The 17958-nt window shown below is 38.8% G+C and overlaps 1 protein-coding gene and 1 long non-coding RNA gene across 4 annotated transcripts in view; both read left to right on the forward strand.

The window, feature by feature from the left end:
• elovl1b (ELOVL fatty acid elongase 1b) overlaps window positions 1-16930 on the forward strand; it is a 20688-nt gene extending 3758 nt beyond the window's left edge. Inside the window, exons 2-9 of one of the 3 annotated variants that reach the window (XM_042481690.2) lie at window positions 8280-8389; window positions 12790-12892; window positions 12974-13164; window positions 14390-14470; window positions 14557-14613; window positions 14697-14802; window positions 15133-15269; window positions 16084-16930. In XM_042481690.2, the coding sequence (XP_042337624.1) occupies window positions 12823-12892; window positions 12974-13164; window positions 14390-14470; window positions 14557-14613; window positions 14697-14802; window positions 15133-15269; window positions 16084-16410 (969 nt within the window). In that variant the 5' untranslated portion in view covers window positions 8280-8389; window positions 12790-12822 and the 3' untranslated portion in view covers window positions 16411-16930. Of the gene's footprint in view, window positions 1-8143; window positions 8390-12789; window positions 12893-12973; window positions 13165-14389; window positions 14471-14556; window positions 14614-14696; window positions 14803-15132; window positions 15270-16083 lie in introns of those variants that run through there. The other 2 variants (XM_088077835.1, XM_042481683.2) reach the window with 2 other exon arrangements.
• On the forward strand, window positions 13171-13803 carry LOC148189582 (uncharacterized). Its single transcript, XR_015776647.1, has 2 exons — window positions 13171-13692; window positions 13759-13803. It is a non-coding gene; the product is annotated as an uncharacterized LOC148189582 (long non-coding RNA).
• Window positions 16931-17958: the final 1028 nt, after the last annotated feature.

Genomic DNA, 17958 nt, shown 5'->3' on the forward strand with positions numbered 1-17958 from the left:
AGTAAAGCCTCTTGAGACAAATTGTGATTTGTGATAATGGGATAAATATCTAACAATGACTTGAAGTGAAACACTAGGTGTGGTTCCATGTAACTCTTTTTATGTGCATTTTCAATTTGCACATTAAAAAAACAGAGTGGAAATGCCCAAAATTCCCAAAAAATATTATTTAAAAAGTTTTTAGGCTTGGGGGCAATGGTGTACCGATAAAAGATTAATGCAACTTTGTTGAATAAAACCGTTTTAGTAAATTAAGTCATGACTTAGAGCTACAAGCTCTCTGTTGTCACTGCTGCCTTAACATACTTATGCATAAAGGCTGTCACCAGAACTCCTCCAAGAGCACATAGTTATGATATCAGTTGTTCAAAACTCTATTTCCATAGTCTAGTGTGCTCTCCATTATACAGCTGTTTTCCTTCATTTAAGGTTTGATGCTTTCTTAACATTTTCACATTTTTTGCATTTTCTTTTGCTGATGATCTGTAAGTTCTGTTAAAATGTGTGCTGCTGGATGGAAACCCAAGTAATATTCCGTACAATTGAACTTGGTATTGTAGCAAAGATATAAAAAACCAGTAAACTACACGTTGTTTCCAGATGTGCATCTTTCAAACTTGTGAGTAGTATGGTTAAACAATTTTCTGATGCCAAAAACTTGAAAAATAATTAAATTGCAAAGTTAATTTAAGCAAAGTCCTACAGGCGTTTGCATTTAATTTCAACATTCAGATATCAGGAGGATGTTTCAGCACTTACAGGGTTGTTGGAACATTTAAAGTGATGGCTTGTTTTTGAGCAGGACTACTGTGGGCTCCCGTCAGAACGTGCACATTTTCATACGGTCTTGAGGATTGCCTCCCAATCTTTACCTGATATCAGACAGATTTGTGAACTCGGTGGTGGGTGGAATAAGGTCTGGATCCAGGCAGCATCGGTGTACCCTTGGTTCCTTTTTGTCATAGATTTGGCCATCATTTCAATCAGTTAGTTATACATTATACTATCCAAGTCCATCACTGAGAGCGGAGAACTGAAACATCTTTTAAAAATAAATCAGATCAGGGAGCACAAGCAGTCAGATGATCATTCAGGTATTTAAAGGTGTGTTGTAAACACCCATCACAGTTTATAGAACACTTTTGTGATTCAACTTTGACCTACAGTACTTGCATGATTGTTTGCACGCTGTTTTCCTGTGCGGTGAGAGATTCTTTTAGACGATACAGTGAATTTACATTTGGTTTCACCCCTAAAAATACCCTCCTTCCCCTGACGTTACTGTGATGTCTGTATGTTTCTAGTTCTCTGCAGTTAGTTTGAGTGCAATTTTATCAGAACCGATGGAAAGCTATAAACAAACCTCGTTATAATCATTTGAAATTAAGTTTTAACATTGTGTAATTATTGGCTCTATTAGGTGTAAACTAGCTTAATTCTATGCTGTAACAGTTCCTAAGCATAATTTTTTGCATCTTCATACCTAACCAGATGCAACAACGTTTGCTCCATAACTCAGGAGGGATTAATGATTCTGTAGGTCCCCCTGTTAGTACCGCAGTATGTGGACTTAGACCGAGTGATGCCACCATGCAAATGCACCTCCCGTTGTGCTCACTGCACCTGTTGAACTGCAGTTGTTTCCCCACAGCCTCCATCACCTTGAGCTCATTCATAAGGACGCGATGCTCTATTGTTGTGTTGTGGAAAGTTCCAGAAATCGGAGTCGTTGAGACCGGCGGAGGGGACAGAGAGGAAGGGAGGGGCATGAAGAGAATGAGACCAGTGTTGGCCTTGTCTGAATAGTTGCAGGTAGGGGTGATACTGCGCCCCCGCCACCACCTGCACTCACACCCACCCACACACAAACACACACACACACTCGCACACAAACACACACACACACGCACACAAACACACACACACACGCCCACAGGCAAACACAGTGAAAGAGAGATGGTGGAAACATGTCAGCTTCCAGACAAGTTCAGCAAGATTCCTGTGCTGGGGGGGGGTTACTACAGTTACTACGGTTACTACAACTTAACCCTTTGGTTGTATGAATCTAGTTATCTTGTCTTAAATTAGTTTTTAAAATGGATACGTCTTGTTAAATTTGAATATCAATAAGTCTGCGGTATTCATTTTTATCATATCACAAATTTTCCATGCATGGCTGGAAACTAATGGGCCCATTCAAATGTAGAGGGTTATTAGCAGTTATTCTAGACAGATGACATTAGTGAGAGTAAAATTATTATTATGATTATGCAGATGACAATGTCGCATGCCCATGCATTCTTATATTCAGGCGTTGCAGAAAAGAGATGCAGAGGTTATCCTGTGATATTTCTTCTAAAGGAGTGCCAGCCAGAAAAGTTTTCTGTAGACAGAAGTCACTAAAGGGATGATTTTTTTTTTTTTACTGGAGGGATTGTTTTTCTTTTAAATACTGTGTTGCGTAATCTTTAGAAAAATTAATGCAATAAGCCCGAATTTACCCTGAGCCTTTATTGTAAGTGTATCCAATATTAGATTTTTTAGGCTACATTTTACATTGACCTGTTTTTTTCAGTTTTTGCAAATATGTCACAGTCCATCCCAACACATGAGCTGTGCTTGTTTTGAATGATTCGGTAGTGTTTTTTTTTTTTTTAACATCTTTGGGTAACAAAGCAGCAGAACGAGTTTGGATGAGATTGAGTTGTAACCTGTGTGGAATGAGACCGGCTTTTTTTGAATGCACATCTTCTTCAACTCGATTGTTATCTTGAGACACAGTTATGACAGACATATTTAGACTCAGAGGACCTGGGCCCCGTGACATCGCTGTTACTGAAGCCCAGGAAGTGCACACTGACTAATGCTTTTTGTTTTCTCCTGGATGGGTTTGTCATCCTGCTGGCTTGACTGGAATGTATGTTATCGTTTTTGCCAGGTGACATTAGTAACATTCACTTAGCTGGTATCTTTTTCCACTTGGCACTCACTCAGTGTTGTTGCTGCCATTCGTGATTTTCTGCTGACTTGATTAAAACTTTGAGCACAGGAAGAGACCAAGATGTAGCAGGATTAAGGACAAATGTAATTTTTGTTTTTTTAAAAACTTTGTTTAAAAAATATCTAATAAATCTACCTTGTACCTTGTAATAAATCCTAATCAGAAATACTTTATTGATCCCCCCTAGCAAGGCATGGAGAATTATAAGTAGAGATGAGTACCAGCACAAAATTTGTAAAAAAAAAATTATAAAAAGGAAATACAGTAAAACTAAAAACACTTAGCACTTGTATGTGAAAATTTAAAAAACAATAAATACATAAAATTTGCTGAGTGGAAAGTGTGTAAAAGATATTAAATATAAATATAGTAAAATAAAATAAAAACAATTAGCACTAGTATGTGAAAATTTAAAAAAGATAAATATGTATTATGTGTTGAGTGTGTATAAAATATAAATATAGTAACAAAAAAAAGAAATACAGTAGAAATAAAAACAATTAGCACTAGTGTGTAAATCTTTAAGATTATAAATAGGTATAATGTACTGATTGTATGAAGTGTGCAAAATGTAAAACTATATGCCTTATGCTACAACACAATGTATAAAACCAGTATGTAAAGTAAGAAATACAAAATATAATATCCTGACAAAAAGATGGCACCAGTAACTTGAAATACACCACTAGTCTTAACTTTCCAAGGCAATGCCCTGACTATGATCCGGCACTTCAGAGCAGCATCATATCTTGATAGAGGACAATTTTCACATTGAGTAGTTTGACCTGAGATTTGTACTTTGGCAGCAAAGTCGGACTCCTCACACCAGTGTGTGACATGCTGGTGGAAAATTCTGAGTCTTGTGCTCACTGCTGTAATGCGTCAGCTGCACAAACTTTCCTGTTTTTACACTTTCCAAGTCAACAAGTTATCAATACTTCAAAATTAAGCTTCAACAGTATCAAATACACTTGAAATCCACACCCAGTCGAGTTCAATTGAAGTAGCGCTCATTGCATTTCAAGGTGAAGCTATAGATGTGAGGTGACCAAGTGCTTTATGTACTGAATTTTTTTCTCCTCCAAGACACGCTCGTGCATTTTGTTTGGCAATGTGTCCCAGAAACAGGGTGTATCTACAATTCATGTCTAGGCTCTGGAATCTGAAGCATTAAGAAGTTTACAACCTGCTAATACTTTACTGCTGAAGCCTGATCAAAATTGAATTACATGAGTATTATTGTAGTTTGTGCTTTTATCCCACTTATCACATTGCAACATTTAGTTTTTTACTGATTAATTAAAGTAACTAAATGTTGCAAAGTGGATGAGAAAAGTGGGGCTAATCTGAAGCCAAAATGATTTTTGATAGCAAATTGAAATATTTGATTTTATAGACATGCCCCAACTTTTATTTCTAACTCCTAGCTGTTATTACAAGTTTTGACAAAAAAAAAAAACTGAGATGCAGCAACAGTCACAAGGGGCACTAGTAGGTTACTGACTGTTATTCATCCTCCACTTGAATGAATGACTTATGTTTTCTGTCACTACAACAATGTATCTAGTTCTTTTTTGTCTTTTAAATTTTTACATCTGAAATGTATTTTGTGCCTCTAGGGAAACAATACTTTTGGTTTTAACTTTGGTAAATACACCAAATAGTTGACACTTTCACTTCACAAGCATTAACATGGGTATTTTTAACTTTTCTCACATGACTTCTTGTGGTGTCTCTTGTTTTGATGAAGCCTCTTTCTGTCACACACTGGCATAGTGTGAATGAAGTCAGATGATATTTTAGTTTCTGAAGTTAATCATATCAGCAGTCATAGGGGTTAATAACTACAATCCCGATTCCAAAAAAAAAATGTAAATAAAAACAGAATGCAGTGATTTCTAAATTCTTTTTAAGCTATATTCAGTTAAATACAGCTTACAAGATATTTAATGTTCAAACTGATCAACTGCATTGTTTTATGTAAATATGTTTTTATGTGATGCCTGCAACACGTTTCAGAAAAGTTGGGACAGGAGCAACAAAACAATGCAAAAGTTGGAATGCTCAAAAGACATCTACAAATTTAGGGATTTCACCATTTACAATCCATAATATCAAAATATTTACAGAATCTGAAGAAATCTGCATGTAAGGGACAAGGCTGCAAACCAGTATAAGATGCCTGTGACCTTTGACCCCTTCAGTGTCACTGCATTAAAAACCAACATGACTGTGTAAAGGATATTGCTACATGGGCTCTGGACCACTTCAGAAAAACCACTGTCAGTAAACAGTCTGTCGCTGCATCTACAAATGCGAGTTAACCTATCTATGATACTTTTTATTGATCTATTATGTTTTTATTACTCGATTATTATAACAAATTTACCAAAAATAAAATTTTTAAAACTTGTCATACAACGTAGGGTGTTATTCCCCAACAAAAAATTAAGTAATCTGTGTTTTACAGTCTGATATAAAGTCTCTCCAAAATAAAATTAATGCAGCTTGTTCCACTCAAGTTAAAGGAATGTAGTGCAATCTACATTTAGCAAGAAAACCAGCAAAATAAATAAAACTAATGTAAAATTCAAGTCACTTAACAAAACAGTTACTCTTTGTTACAGTAACAAACCTCATGTCTAGCAGTCCAACAAAGCATCTTACAGTAAAATTAGTGCAATTTGAATAACACTATAACTTTTATCTAACAGAAATTATTATAACTAGTCCATTCTTTCTGCATCAAAATGGTCCAACCTTAATTGGGCCATAAGGCATATCGCTGCCTGCTGATACAAGTGCTGTATTTTCATATTTACAAGCACATATTCCACAAATTTATGAAGTTATACAAGCTCCTGCACAGTTGACAACCTCGTCCTGTAAACATTTCAAAATAAAATGCATTGTATTTGCAGCTGATGGCATTCTGTCCACAAAGTCAAATAGCTTTTGTTTTGAAAGGGAAGCAAGGAAGTGGTGAGACAAACATCTTTGTATTTCCTCATCTCTGTGACAGAAAGAGACTTTAAACTGCCGTGTAAAGTGGTATAGAGTCAATGTTATCATTCAGTTTGTCAGCAGTCTAGTCCTGCTGACAAACACAAGCCTCACACGTAAAAAAATGGTGAGCCACCGTTTCTCTAGATCTGCTGCGGCTGACATGCAGCTCAAATGTGCAGTGTGCACGCTCTAACTTGATCTAACATGAGCGCCAAAAAAAAAACAACACGCTCGGTGCTGCTCACGCTCACAGGACGCGCGCTGTGTGAAACGGTGCGACCACTAGGTGCGACGCCTTAACGCACGTTACGTGAATTGACGTATTTATATGTATTTACACGTCGCCCCAGCCCTAATCCAGATTGATTTTATGAAATCTGAACAGCAAATAATCACATGAAGTCCGATTTTTGCAAATCCAAAACCACATGTGGAGGTGCTTTCAAATGCGAATGAATCAGAATGAGTGTATATTCACAAAAACTAGTTCACTGGTGTTAACATTAAATATTTTTGTACTATATTTAATTAAACATAGGTCGAAAAGGTTTTGCAAATTATCGCATTCTGTTTTTATTTATGTTTTACACGGCGCTTCAACTTATTTGTAGTCATTCGTTTCTAAACCACCATAACGTACGTTTCCTGGCGTTGCTTATTAAGCAAGGTGAAGAGGGGTGTTGGGCTTGCAGGACAAGATTGCTACCATGTTTGAAATGGCTCTGTCAGCGACTATGGCAAGGAGTCACTCATCAAGGAGTGATGATTTGTTGTCAGGTGTGTTTTGGTATTTGGAGGAGGGGTTAAAATGCACTGTCCATCACCCCCAAGTGACAGAGTGACAGGTAAAACCAGCCCAGTGGATCAGATACACAGCAACAGAACTGAAGAGGGCTTTTACAGAGACAAAATGTGTGTGATTTGAACAGGCAAGTTCAAATAGTATTTACAACAACGGCATCAGACTATATGCTTGTAAATGTAGTTAGACTTCTAGAGCTTGTATTGCTGTTTGCATTTTACTTAAGCCTTTCAAAGCTAAATTTTGAACATGAGCTGGCTTTGCGATGCTTTTTTGTTTTTGTTTTCAGTCAAGTGTGAACGCTTCCTTATTCATTGATTTACAAATATGTCACTTGATCTTAGAAACTCTTGAGTATTTAAACCATTGTGCACGGACAACATAAACATCTAGTTATGTTGCAAATCTGAAGGTATTATGAATGAATCCGTAGGGTTTTCCCCATGCATGTGGCCATTTACATGATGTCAAAGAACTAAAATTATCCATAAACAGAAACATGTGACAACTGATTTTATGTTTTGTTCTTCTTTGGAACAGCTGGGTGTGGCAGTGAGATCAGAGTAAGTGATTTCTTATCAAGGAAAGCAAAATCTCCTCACACGGGACACTCTGAAGAATTTAAAGCATTATTGCATGAGTCATGTCTTCCCTCTGCAGCAATCGTTTCAGTCTGTCATTAGTGTAACTCTCCAACCCTGAGCAAACATCAAGCTTGTACGACTGTTTATGTCACTGCCTAGGTCGAATGTATAAGATTTTTCTCTGTGCCAAATATCACACAACAAAAAAACACAAATTTAAAGAAATGCAGCTACTCAAGACTTGTTTCAGGTATTTTAGCCATGACCCTGATTGTCTCCCAACACAGAGAGAAACATGGAAGCTAGTTTTGCCTTATGGGTGTTGGCCTTGTTGAGAGGCGTAACAATGGCCCCCTTCATGATAACAGAGTCTCCACTGATTTCTCGCCTGCTGCCTGTGAATAATATTATCAGCCCACCCCTTGGTGAAAACTTACAGGGCGACTCCAGTGTCGTGTGTGTTTCTGTATGTGTGTTTCAGTGGGTGGAGGGTGTGATATTGAGAGTAAAAGGTGGGGACTTACTGAATTTGGGGCGTCGGTCACAAAGTTGCAGGTTGCATTTTATTTTTTGGCGTGAGAATTTAAATAGGGGCTATCTCTCTCTCACCCCAGTTACACTCTGTCTTGGCGCTCGCTCGCACACAGTGCTCGCTCTCTCTGGCTCAGCCTCCTCTCCTCCCTCTCTCTCTCTCTCTGTGAGGTAGTTATTCATCCACTGTGTGAGTCAGGGAGGGTGGGGATTTGGAAGACTGCTGTACCAGTCACACTTTGTCAGTTTACTTTCTCATTCCCTTATCCCATCTCTCTCTCCCTCTGTCTCTCTCCCCCCGTCTCTGTTTCTCTCCCTGCTCTGCTGTTCTGTCTTTCTGCTGCTGCCGCCCCAGCCTGCCTGCCCTCCCGCCCTTATAGTTTACAGCAGCGCTTTGCCGTCCTGTGAAAGAGGAGTCCACTTTGGCTTTTGATGATTTAAGGGGAAAATTCTTGTCTCGACAAGGTAAGTTGCATAACGTTACATAGAAGGTGAACTAACTCATGTGGAGTCTGCCCACTTGTTGAGCAGCTCAGGGTTTGGGTTTTTTTTTTAACCCAGGAATGTTTCTGATCTTTCGGTGTTTGATGATATAAGGCTGTCCTGGTTAAAATGTCTGTTTTTATAGCGGATACTTCACTGTGTGTTTGGCTAATGGGATCCTGTTTGCTCCTGATTTTTTTTTTTGGTTCATCATTAACTCCTACTTCATGAGTGTGAGCTCCCTTTTTCCATCCCTATGATTCATTTACTCTCATAGGAAATGTTCCCCCTCCCTTTCCGCTGTTTAATATCTCCTTTGTAGAGCAAACCAGCCACCTCGTTGTCAAGGTTATATTGAATGAATGATTGTGGTGGCTCATACAGAAGAAGCAACGTTGTGGTTTTATAGAACTATTAAAACAAACTTTCCATGGACTGATATAGCTGCAAGGGCTGTAAATCACGAGCATTTCTGCTAAGAGGGGACAGAAGTCAGTGCTCAAAGGTAGGGTGGCGTTTAAGAGGTCATGTGACTAAATTGCTTCACTCTGTCATGGGCAGACACTTTATGGACCCCTCTCACAGTTATGAGGAAGTTCCTGTCCTCATGGGGAATTGCTACTAGTTTTGCTGATACAGCTGAACAGCACTGACAGCTGAACAATGAAGTTCAGTTCAGTTTATACTACTGGTCCAAATTCTGAGGTTGAAACACAGGCCTTTATCCCCTTGACCCTGGAGCAACATCAGTTTTCTTGTGTTGCATTCAGACGCCTGAATTGGTGTGGTTTCTTTTGAAACATGGCTGAAAAGGAAAAAAACCCAACTTGGCAAGAGATGTCCCACAAGTTGCAAGAAACTGGGAAAAGAAAATGACCTGATCATTAGATTAAAAGGAGAGAAAAAATAAATGATAATAATAAAATAGGGGGAAATGTCCAAAAAAAGAAATATTATTTTTTACATTTGTATTTATTTTTTTGATAAATTTCAGGTAATTGCCTTATAAATTGTAACTTGTTGCCACGTTTTTGAAATAAATCAAGCCAATTTGCACAGATTTCAAAGGGTTTAATAGTGGAGTGTAGGAATGATTAGTTAAGTTTGTGTTTAAGTTCACTGATAACTACATGCAGGAAGTGGCACAGAAATATCAGAGCAGTGATGTTCACTGAAAGGTTGTTAGGGGTGTACGATGCATTGATCTCTAAAGATGTGTCGATTCAGTGACCAGCGATCCAATACTATTGATGCGAAGAAAACACCAATACATCATCATCAGTCATCTTTAAGATATGCATTGATTTTGAAAATCCCCCGTCACATCTGTGTCACCATTTTTATTCAAGCACACCTCCTTCCCGAAAATTGTATGGTTGTCCAAAGAATCAATATATCGTATCATGATAAAACCTGTGATTTACATCGCTAAGACTTAGTTGTTTTTGAAAAAAGGTCTTTGCAAGCTGATGAAAAGTTTTGTGGTTTCACTAAACTGGAACGAGAGGGGCCTCATTTTCAATTTTCTCAAAACTTCTATCTTAATCTGGGATATTAGGACAACAATATTGTTTCCTTTTTCTTCTTAGTGTTCATGATCATAAGACTATCCCCCGACTCACACAATCCATTTTATTATTGGTCAATATTCTCTAAAAAAAAAAAAACAATCACTTCCAAGTGAGTCACATATTACATTTTCATACAGTAGTGTGAACATGAAAACTGAGATTTAATAACTTGTATTCAATGAAAAGCTAAACCTATCGATTGTCTGATTTCCGAATAAACTGTTTCAGTGTTTACAGTGTGTTTGAACAAACTAAATTTGTTTTCTCATGTACCTCCATTAAACTATTAAAATGTAATTAACTACCAACCTAATTAATGGAGAATTCTGGTTTTAAGAACTCCTTTTTTAAAAAAATTTCTCCTGGAAACTAATTATGAACTTAAATTCAAACCATGTGATGTGGTCAAACTGCCAGCACACAATTCAAGTTACAGTAACCAGAACATTACCACTTACCCGACCAGACGGTCACCTGCTCAATTTAACTGTTTAAGCATTTTTCCTCAGAACAAGACAGAGTCTACACAACAGACATGATGGTACTCTTGTTGAAATGTGAGGCGCCTGGCCAAATGCCTCACCATCGGTTCAAAAACAACCACAGCGTTTGGTGTAAGAGTTTGCTGAAATGTCATGTATCTGATCTGTTATACAACACACCTTCATGGGCACTTCTGATGATAATGGCCGTGCAGATGTTATATGTTGTTCTGGAATGCTGAACGTAATCACCTGGAAGCTGAACAAGAAGATTTGCCAAAAAGATACAGTGCTGTTGACATTGTTTTGTGGTTAACAATTGAAAAACCCTGAGGGGAACAAACTGCAGGGGGTGTCTACAAAAGAGAGGAATGTCCAGTTCGTGAGATGTAATCTGAGCTCACTGTAGATGTGTGCTGTTCAGAATCGTTTGAACTTTGACACAATGAATGCACAAAATAAGCAGATCAAGGACTATTATGTTTCTATTTTAATTGAACAATAAGGGCGACATCTAGAGATGTTCAGATACCATTTTTGCTCTCTCGATACCGATACCCAAACTTGAGTATCGACCAATACCGAGTACCGATCATCTGATACCATCGCTTTAAAAATCTTATCAGCTGTGTACTGCTAATCCTGAAGGCCTTGCGCACTGTACATGGTGGTACCATCTTGTGTAAAATAGTGCCTATAATGTTGACATTAAGTACTGACCGAAAATCAATTCCTTTTTGGCCTCCATATAACAGTAGTTGCCATTGACTGCACAGTTTACCTTGCTGTGTAGACTACTGTTTTAAAGAGGAGAGGAATAATTAATTTACGGGATAACTGCTGTTTATCTGGGTGTAAACATTTTTTGAGGTTATAAGTGTATAATGTGGCATCGGATTGGTGCTTAGACGACTCGCAGATACCCGATCCAGCATTTTAGGCAGTATCGGAAGCATTTCTAACACTGGCATCGGTATCTGAACAACTCTAGCTACAGCTCACCTCGCAGTTTAGGCAATATCAGAGGTATTTTTTTACACTGGTATCAGAACTTCTTTAGCTACTGCTTGGTATCTGTGTATATTTTTTGCACTGTGTAAGGTAGTTTTTAAAATTGTAAGAATGTATTTTATATTAGTTGCCTTGAAAAACAAGTATGCACAATTTCATTTCCTGTGTGACATCCTGTGATACCAGACAGCATTTTAAAAGTTGATACTGAAAGCAATCTAACATCCTTAAATTTAAATCCAGCTCATTGCACAATGCACTTTAAATGGCACCATAATGTATGTCTTCTTGCTGTTTGCTTGAGCAGCACCTCTGTGAGCTCCCTGCCCTTCATTCCACAGCATGAAATTATTAGCTCTTAATTATATTGGCTTAGGGCGGGCTGCTCTTTAGGCCTTGGGCAGTGAAAAAAGTCAGAGCTTTGTAGATAGTACAACAATGGCGTTGTGAGAGGAGACCGCACCCTGCATGTCCTCTACTTTGGTGAATATGCTCTACAGTTTACACTTGATAAACTAAGCCTCTGTCAACAGAGAAGTGCGCAGGTCTAAGCAACATTCGTATGTGCACATATTTGTAGTTGAGCTGATGCATTCAGTTTACAGTGGCAAATCTCCAAGAAATGGTTACCACATAAGGAGAAGTAATACTTGTTAGTTTAAGGAACTTGAATAACAATGTCAGGGTTCTGCAGATTGAGGTATTAGTTCAGTGATCAAGAACTCTTCCTTGTTCGCTCTGAGTTGGGTTCATTTGAGGAAAGCGGTTTGGGTGTTGTGTCTTAACTGGCATAACTCCTGCACACAAACAGCCAGTGGAGTGCCGCCTCACTGTGGGATGAGGGATGCCCTCCCAGTTGCCTGTGGCACCTCCTATCTGATATCAGGCCATGTCTCATGAGTGGTTAGAGCAAAGCATGCTGGGATTTTTTCTTGGGAAGGCTTGTTTGGTGAGAGATGAGCTGCTCTGTCCCGGTAATTGCATTTCAATCCCACTGAATCAGGGAATGTCTCGAAATGCTTCTCCTAGAAAGGCATTCATTGGTTCTGCGTGAACACAAGGAAGACCCAAGCAATGAATAAGACATGTGGTTTTTATTTTTGTCAGTTTTTATGAAATCCAATCCAAATCTTATTTTTTTTATGTATCACATCCATAAAAAAACATCATGTTTAAATAGACATGTCTGAGATTTGCATCTTAAAAAAGTGTAAAAAAAAAAAAGTTTTAATTGAGTGATGTTTCACTCTTTTATTTATTGTCATGGCAGTGGTGGAAGGATGTTGATTAAAGTAACATTTTTTTATTTTTTTTGCAGATAATTGGGTTTCAACAATACAAGACGGCAAAAATGCTTCGGGAGATTCAGGAAATCGGCTCACATGCCATGGATATCTACGACTACCTCTTGGCAGGACTTGGTTAGTAACACACCTGATTAAATAAAAAATATTACTTACTGTGTGTTTGTTATTTAATGTTTTGGGATTTTTTTTCTCTAGATCCGCGGCTGAAGGGATATCCACTGATGCAGAGTCCCATTCCCATGTCCGCCATATTGCTGTGTTACCTTTTCTTTGTACTGTACCTTGGACCTCGCTTAATGGCCAATCGCAAGCCCTTCCAGCTGAAGGAAGCCATGATAGTCTACAACTTCTTGCTAGTGGCACTGTCGATATACATCGTCTATGAAGTAAGTCACCGTTGATTAAAGTCTAACATTTGTGTAGGTGTAATTACAAGGCAGCTCCATCTGTGGTATTTTGCATTTTTGCTGCGGCAAATGTTGATAATAGTCATAACTGAAAGGGTTAATTTGGTCTTTTTTAAGTGCCTTTATCTTGCCGTCAGAAAATCCTTTCTGACAAGAAAGCTGAAGGAGTTACATGACTCTTTTTAAAGCCACCAGACTCCTTTGTCAAAAATACAAATTTTAGTCTACTAATGTGTTGCCGAGCTGCTATGCTAGTTAGCGGGTTAGACGAATATTTCTCATATGGAAGATCAGTTAACACACAATTCACAAAAGGCTCGGCTCCGTCACAAAGGCTACAATCACATTACAAGCAAATGTACCACAAATCCAATTCAATTTCTTGGCTCTCGTGTGATCCACATTTGACTTATTAATTTCTTTCAGAGTAGTTTGCACACAGAAATCCAATCTTTTATTTTTTTATTTTTACCTTCTCCAGTCAGATCTGGGCCACTTTAATATGTGGTCCTAAATCTGATACACATCCCAATCACTGGCCATGGGATTGCTGTGAGAACAGTCCTAAGAGAGTTCATGTTTTTTCCAATGCATCTTTTTTTTCCACGTCATATGTGGGGAAAAAAAGACAGTACACAAAAAGACAGTACACAAAGATCACTCAGCATACAGTGTTGGGAGCGGTCCGCTGAAACTATTAAAGGTTGACGTGGACGAATCGCTTCCCCTGTCAACAACCAAGAGAGCCTGAATTCCAGATGTTTCTGACACAGCTTGCCTACATATTGAGTCCTGCTGTGACCGAGTTGTAGTTAAGTGATGACAGAGAAATTGCAACGTAACCCTGGATATACTGAAGTTTTGGAGAAACTGTTCTCCGTGAAACCCTCAACATCGCGGCCACAACTCGACTGACTCTTCTCCTGCATCCACATCTCTCTCCACAGTACTACAAGCCATAGCTGCGAATAGAGAGATAACTTGTGTTCCTTCGTCTTCTCAACATATGACATATTGTTGCTATGTCATTCTTTTTTTTCCACCAAATGCCTTTGTCATGCAAATGTGACGTTTTTTTGTTGCTGTTTCGAAGGGCATGTGTAGTGTTTCAGGGCAAAAATCTGCTCATAATGTTGTCAGATATGTAACACTTCAAAATGACTACAAACTTAAGTCCCCATATAAATAAACTTTTCTTATGTAGTTCCTGATGTCTGGTTGGGTTACAACGTATACCTGGAGATGTGACGCAGTTGATACGTCCGACAGTCCTCAAGCACTTCGAGTAAGTCCTCTCTGTAAGTCAAATGCAATTCATGATTAATATGAAGTGAAAAGATTATTTGACCAGCTCTTTATTCTCCTCACCAGATGGTCCGAGTGGCCTGGCTGTTCTGGTTCTCCAAGATCATTGAGCTCATCGACACAGTAAGTTCAGTCTTTTAATCAACCGCCTTGGTGTGTAGTTGTGTTCACTGTGGCTTCAACTGATCGATATCTTCTTTGTTCAGCTGTTCTTTGTGTTGAGGAAAAAGCACGGCCAGGTCACCTTCCTGCACATCTTCCACCACTCCTTCATGCCCTGGACCTGGTGGTGGGGAGTCGGCTATGCACCTGGTGAGTACATATTAACTACATTTTGATTTAGCAGAGTTTGAAAATGATTAATGGAGGACCAATAGATCGTTTTTCACTCTGCATACCAATCTTGTACATGTTGACCTGTACAATCAGCAGCACTGTCCTTCATTTGGTTTCTGCTCTTGTCTCCTTAAACGACCCTTAAAGAAAGCTTGTGCAGGCTATCTGCAAAGCATTACGTCATAGGAAAACCATTAACCAAGAGCCTGACCTTGCAAGAAAAAAACGAAGAATGTAGAGGTCGTAGAGGTTTTACTGGGAGGTTCTGGTCTGAGTTAGCCTAATGCTGTTTGATCATTACCCCAGGTGGAATGGGATCTTTCCACGCCATGGTGAATTCCACCGTCCACGTCATCATGTATTTCTACTACGGCCTTGCTGCTGCTGGACCTCGCTTCCAAAAGTTTTTGTGGTGGAAGAAATACATGACTGCCATTCAGCTGGTACGGTCACCCTACACTCTGCCGTTTTCTGTGTAATTTGTTTGATCATTAATTTTTAATTTTAATTTTGCTACTGCAGGGATCAGTTCCAGGACAGCATGACATAGCTTGAAGGCAGTTATTTAGAACCTTTATTTGGTGTCTTAACCCTTTGAAACATGGATTGATATTACTTTTCTGGTGCTGTACACAAGTATTTAACCCTATGAGGTAATTGGTATGATTGCCTTTAAAAAAAAAAAAAGGTGATGAGCAACTTGGCACCAAATGTCCTGCAAATTGGAAGAAATTAGTAGAATTTGAAAATGATTTTTAAATATTATTTTAAAAACTATATGTTTAATTACATAAGTATATATTTGAAGTTATTTTTACAGAATTAGCTTTTTTTTTTTTTTAAGATATTTTTTTGGGGCAAAGGGCCGAGGCTGGAATCAAACCCACAGCTGCTGCAGCGAGGACACAGCCTCTATACATGGGGCCGCTCTATCCACTGAGCTTTTTAATCACTTTTTTTCCAGTCTTGTCTTTTGATTTTGTTTTGTTTTGAGGTTCTTTTACTTTCCTTTTTTTTTAATTTTTGCTAATTTTCAGGTAATTTTCTTGTACTTTTGACTGATTTCATTTTTTCTTAAGTTGCTCATTGCCTTTTTTCAAAGAATTCAAGTCAATTTGCTGAGGTTTCAAAGGGTTAAACTACTCTGGTTCTTTCAGTATGTCTTTAAATGTCATGCTAATGTTTTTGCTCTCAGACAAATGCCTCTAAATTTATTTTTAGTAAGTGCTCAGCTGACTCCTGATTTCTTCCCAACAGACCCAGTTCGTCCTGGTATCTCTCCACGCTACCCAGTATTACTTCATGGAAAGCTGCGACTACCAGTTCCCCATGATCCTCCACCTCATCTGGATGTACGGAACCTTCTTCTTCGTGCTCTTCTCCAACTTCTGGGTCCAGGCTTACGTGAAGGGCAAGAGGTTGCCCAAACAAGACTTTAAGCCGTGTCAGAACGGCACGGCCGTCTACACCAACGGCAAACACCACGAGAACGGCATCAACCACGGAGCCACCAATGGCACCAGCAACGGCTCTACTCGCCACGAGAACGGCAGCGCTCACATGAGCAAGATGAAGAAGGCCTAGGATCTCCAGAAGGAAACACCCAAGAAGTATGACCCAGCGAACCTGTTACTACGGTTTCCAAAGATAGTTTTGGCTGTGTTTCTTTTCCTGGTTTTCAGTTGTATATGCAACACATGGGGAAATGATGTGGTCAGTGATTTCCACAGTTGGAGTCCCATTTTCGGTTGGTTTATTTGTTGGTTTTGTTGAGTTGGGAAACCATTTATGGCACAAAATGTATGAAGAGAAGATGTTTTCACCTAAGTGTTATCTTCACTGATGTTGCAGCAACCTCCCAGTTCAGTATCACACTGATGGCCTTTCACCTCACTTGCCTTCACTACTTTTTGACCCCCACATTGTCCCGACCTCCCTGTGGACAGATAACTGTACAGTTTCTATCGAACTTGAAAATACTTTTTGTAAATAGTTTAACAGCAAAACAAAAAAATAACTAATTGTATTGGTATGCTTTAGACTTTCTAAATTTTGTTATATTGTGTATTTTAAATTAAATGCCAATAAATTCCATTTTAAATTATCTTATACGTTCTGTGTGTCAGTACTTTAACTTGCAGAAAGGCAGCTCACTATGTTTTAGTTGTCGGGGCTTTACAGGAAGACTTTGACATTGTGTCGTGTTGCAACAAAGAAGAAAAGTATTTGCATTGCTTGCTTGAGCCTCTTGTCTTTGCCATCCCAAGTATGCGGAGCAAGTAGGTGGTAGACAAGAGCCCCATTCTGCTTTGTTGAAAGAGATTCATCGTGAGAGGCAGAGAGAGAAAGCATCCTGCACGCCGGATCTACACCCACACGATTCAGCCATCAGTTGGGTTCGTCTGGGTCAGAAATGCACTCATATTTCCATTAGCAGCTCGAGTGTAGGGTTGTTTTTTACACTCATTCAGTCTGCAAATGGATGCAAGCTAAATTAATAAGCGGTTTGTTAACAGAAACAGGCAGGTTTTCCTTTTATTGCAACGTATGTGGTAGCTGTAAATTTCAGAAAATGTATGGAATTTATGATTTGTAGGGTTAAGGCTAGGGTTAGTTCATTTCCATAAGAATCCATGCACCTGAAAGTACTATACTATGACTTTTTTTTTATAATTTTTGGACAACTAGTGTTGCATACAAGATGCTGATTGAACTTATTACTGTGAAGGTGTGCCTTGGGATTGTCATAATAACAGGTCACTTTGAAAAAAAAGAAGTTTCATGGACCTCTTTCCACAGGAGGAAAAGCAAAGATGAATCTGATGACATCAACGATGGCTCAGACAGAAAAATGCCACAGATGTTGCAAGTTTTGAGGGTGTGTCATTTGCATGCTGACTGCAGGAATATCCACCTGAATGTTAATTTCACTGCTACAGAGTTTCCCAAACTTCTCCTCAAGCACCACTAATGCTGCATGTGGTTCACGTCTCCCTGCTGCAACCCAGCTGGATTAAATGATCAGCTCGTTAACAAGCAGCTTCAGGAGCTCATAAGGAGTTGACCATTTGAATCAGCTGTGTTGGAGCAGAAAGAGATCTGAAACATGCAGCACTAGTTGTACCTGAAGAG

The sequence above is a fragment of the Plectropomus leopardus genome, chromosome 5 (assembly GCF_026936395.1).
Source record: "Plectropomus leopardus strain MGB_pleo_1.0 chromosome 5, ASM2693639v1, whole genome shotgun sequence".
NCBI classification, from domain to species: domain Eukaryota; kingdom Metazoa; phylum Chordata; class Actinopteri; order Perciformes; family Serranidae; genus Plectropomus; species Plectropomus leopardus.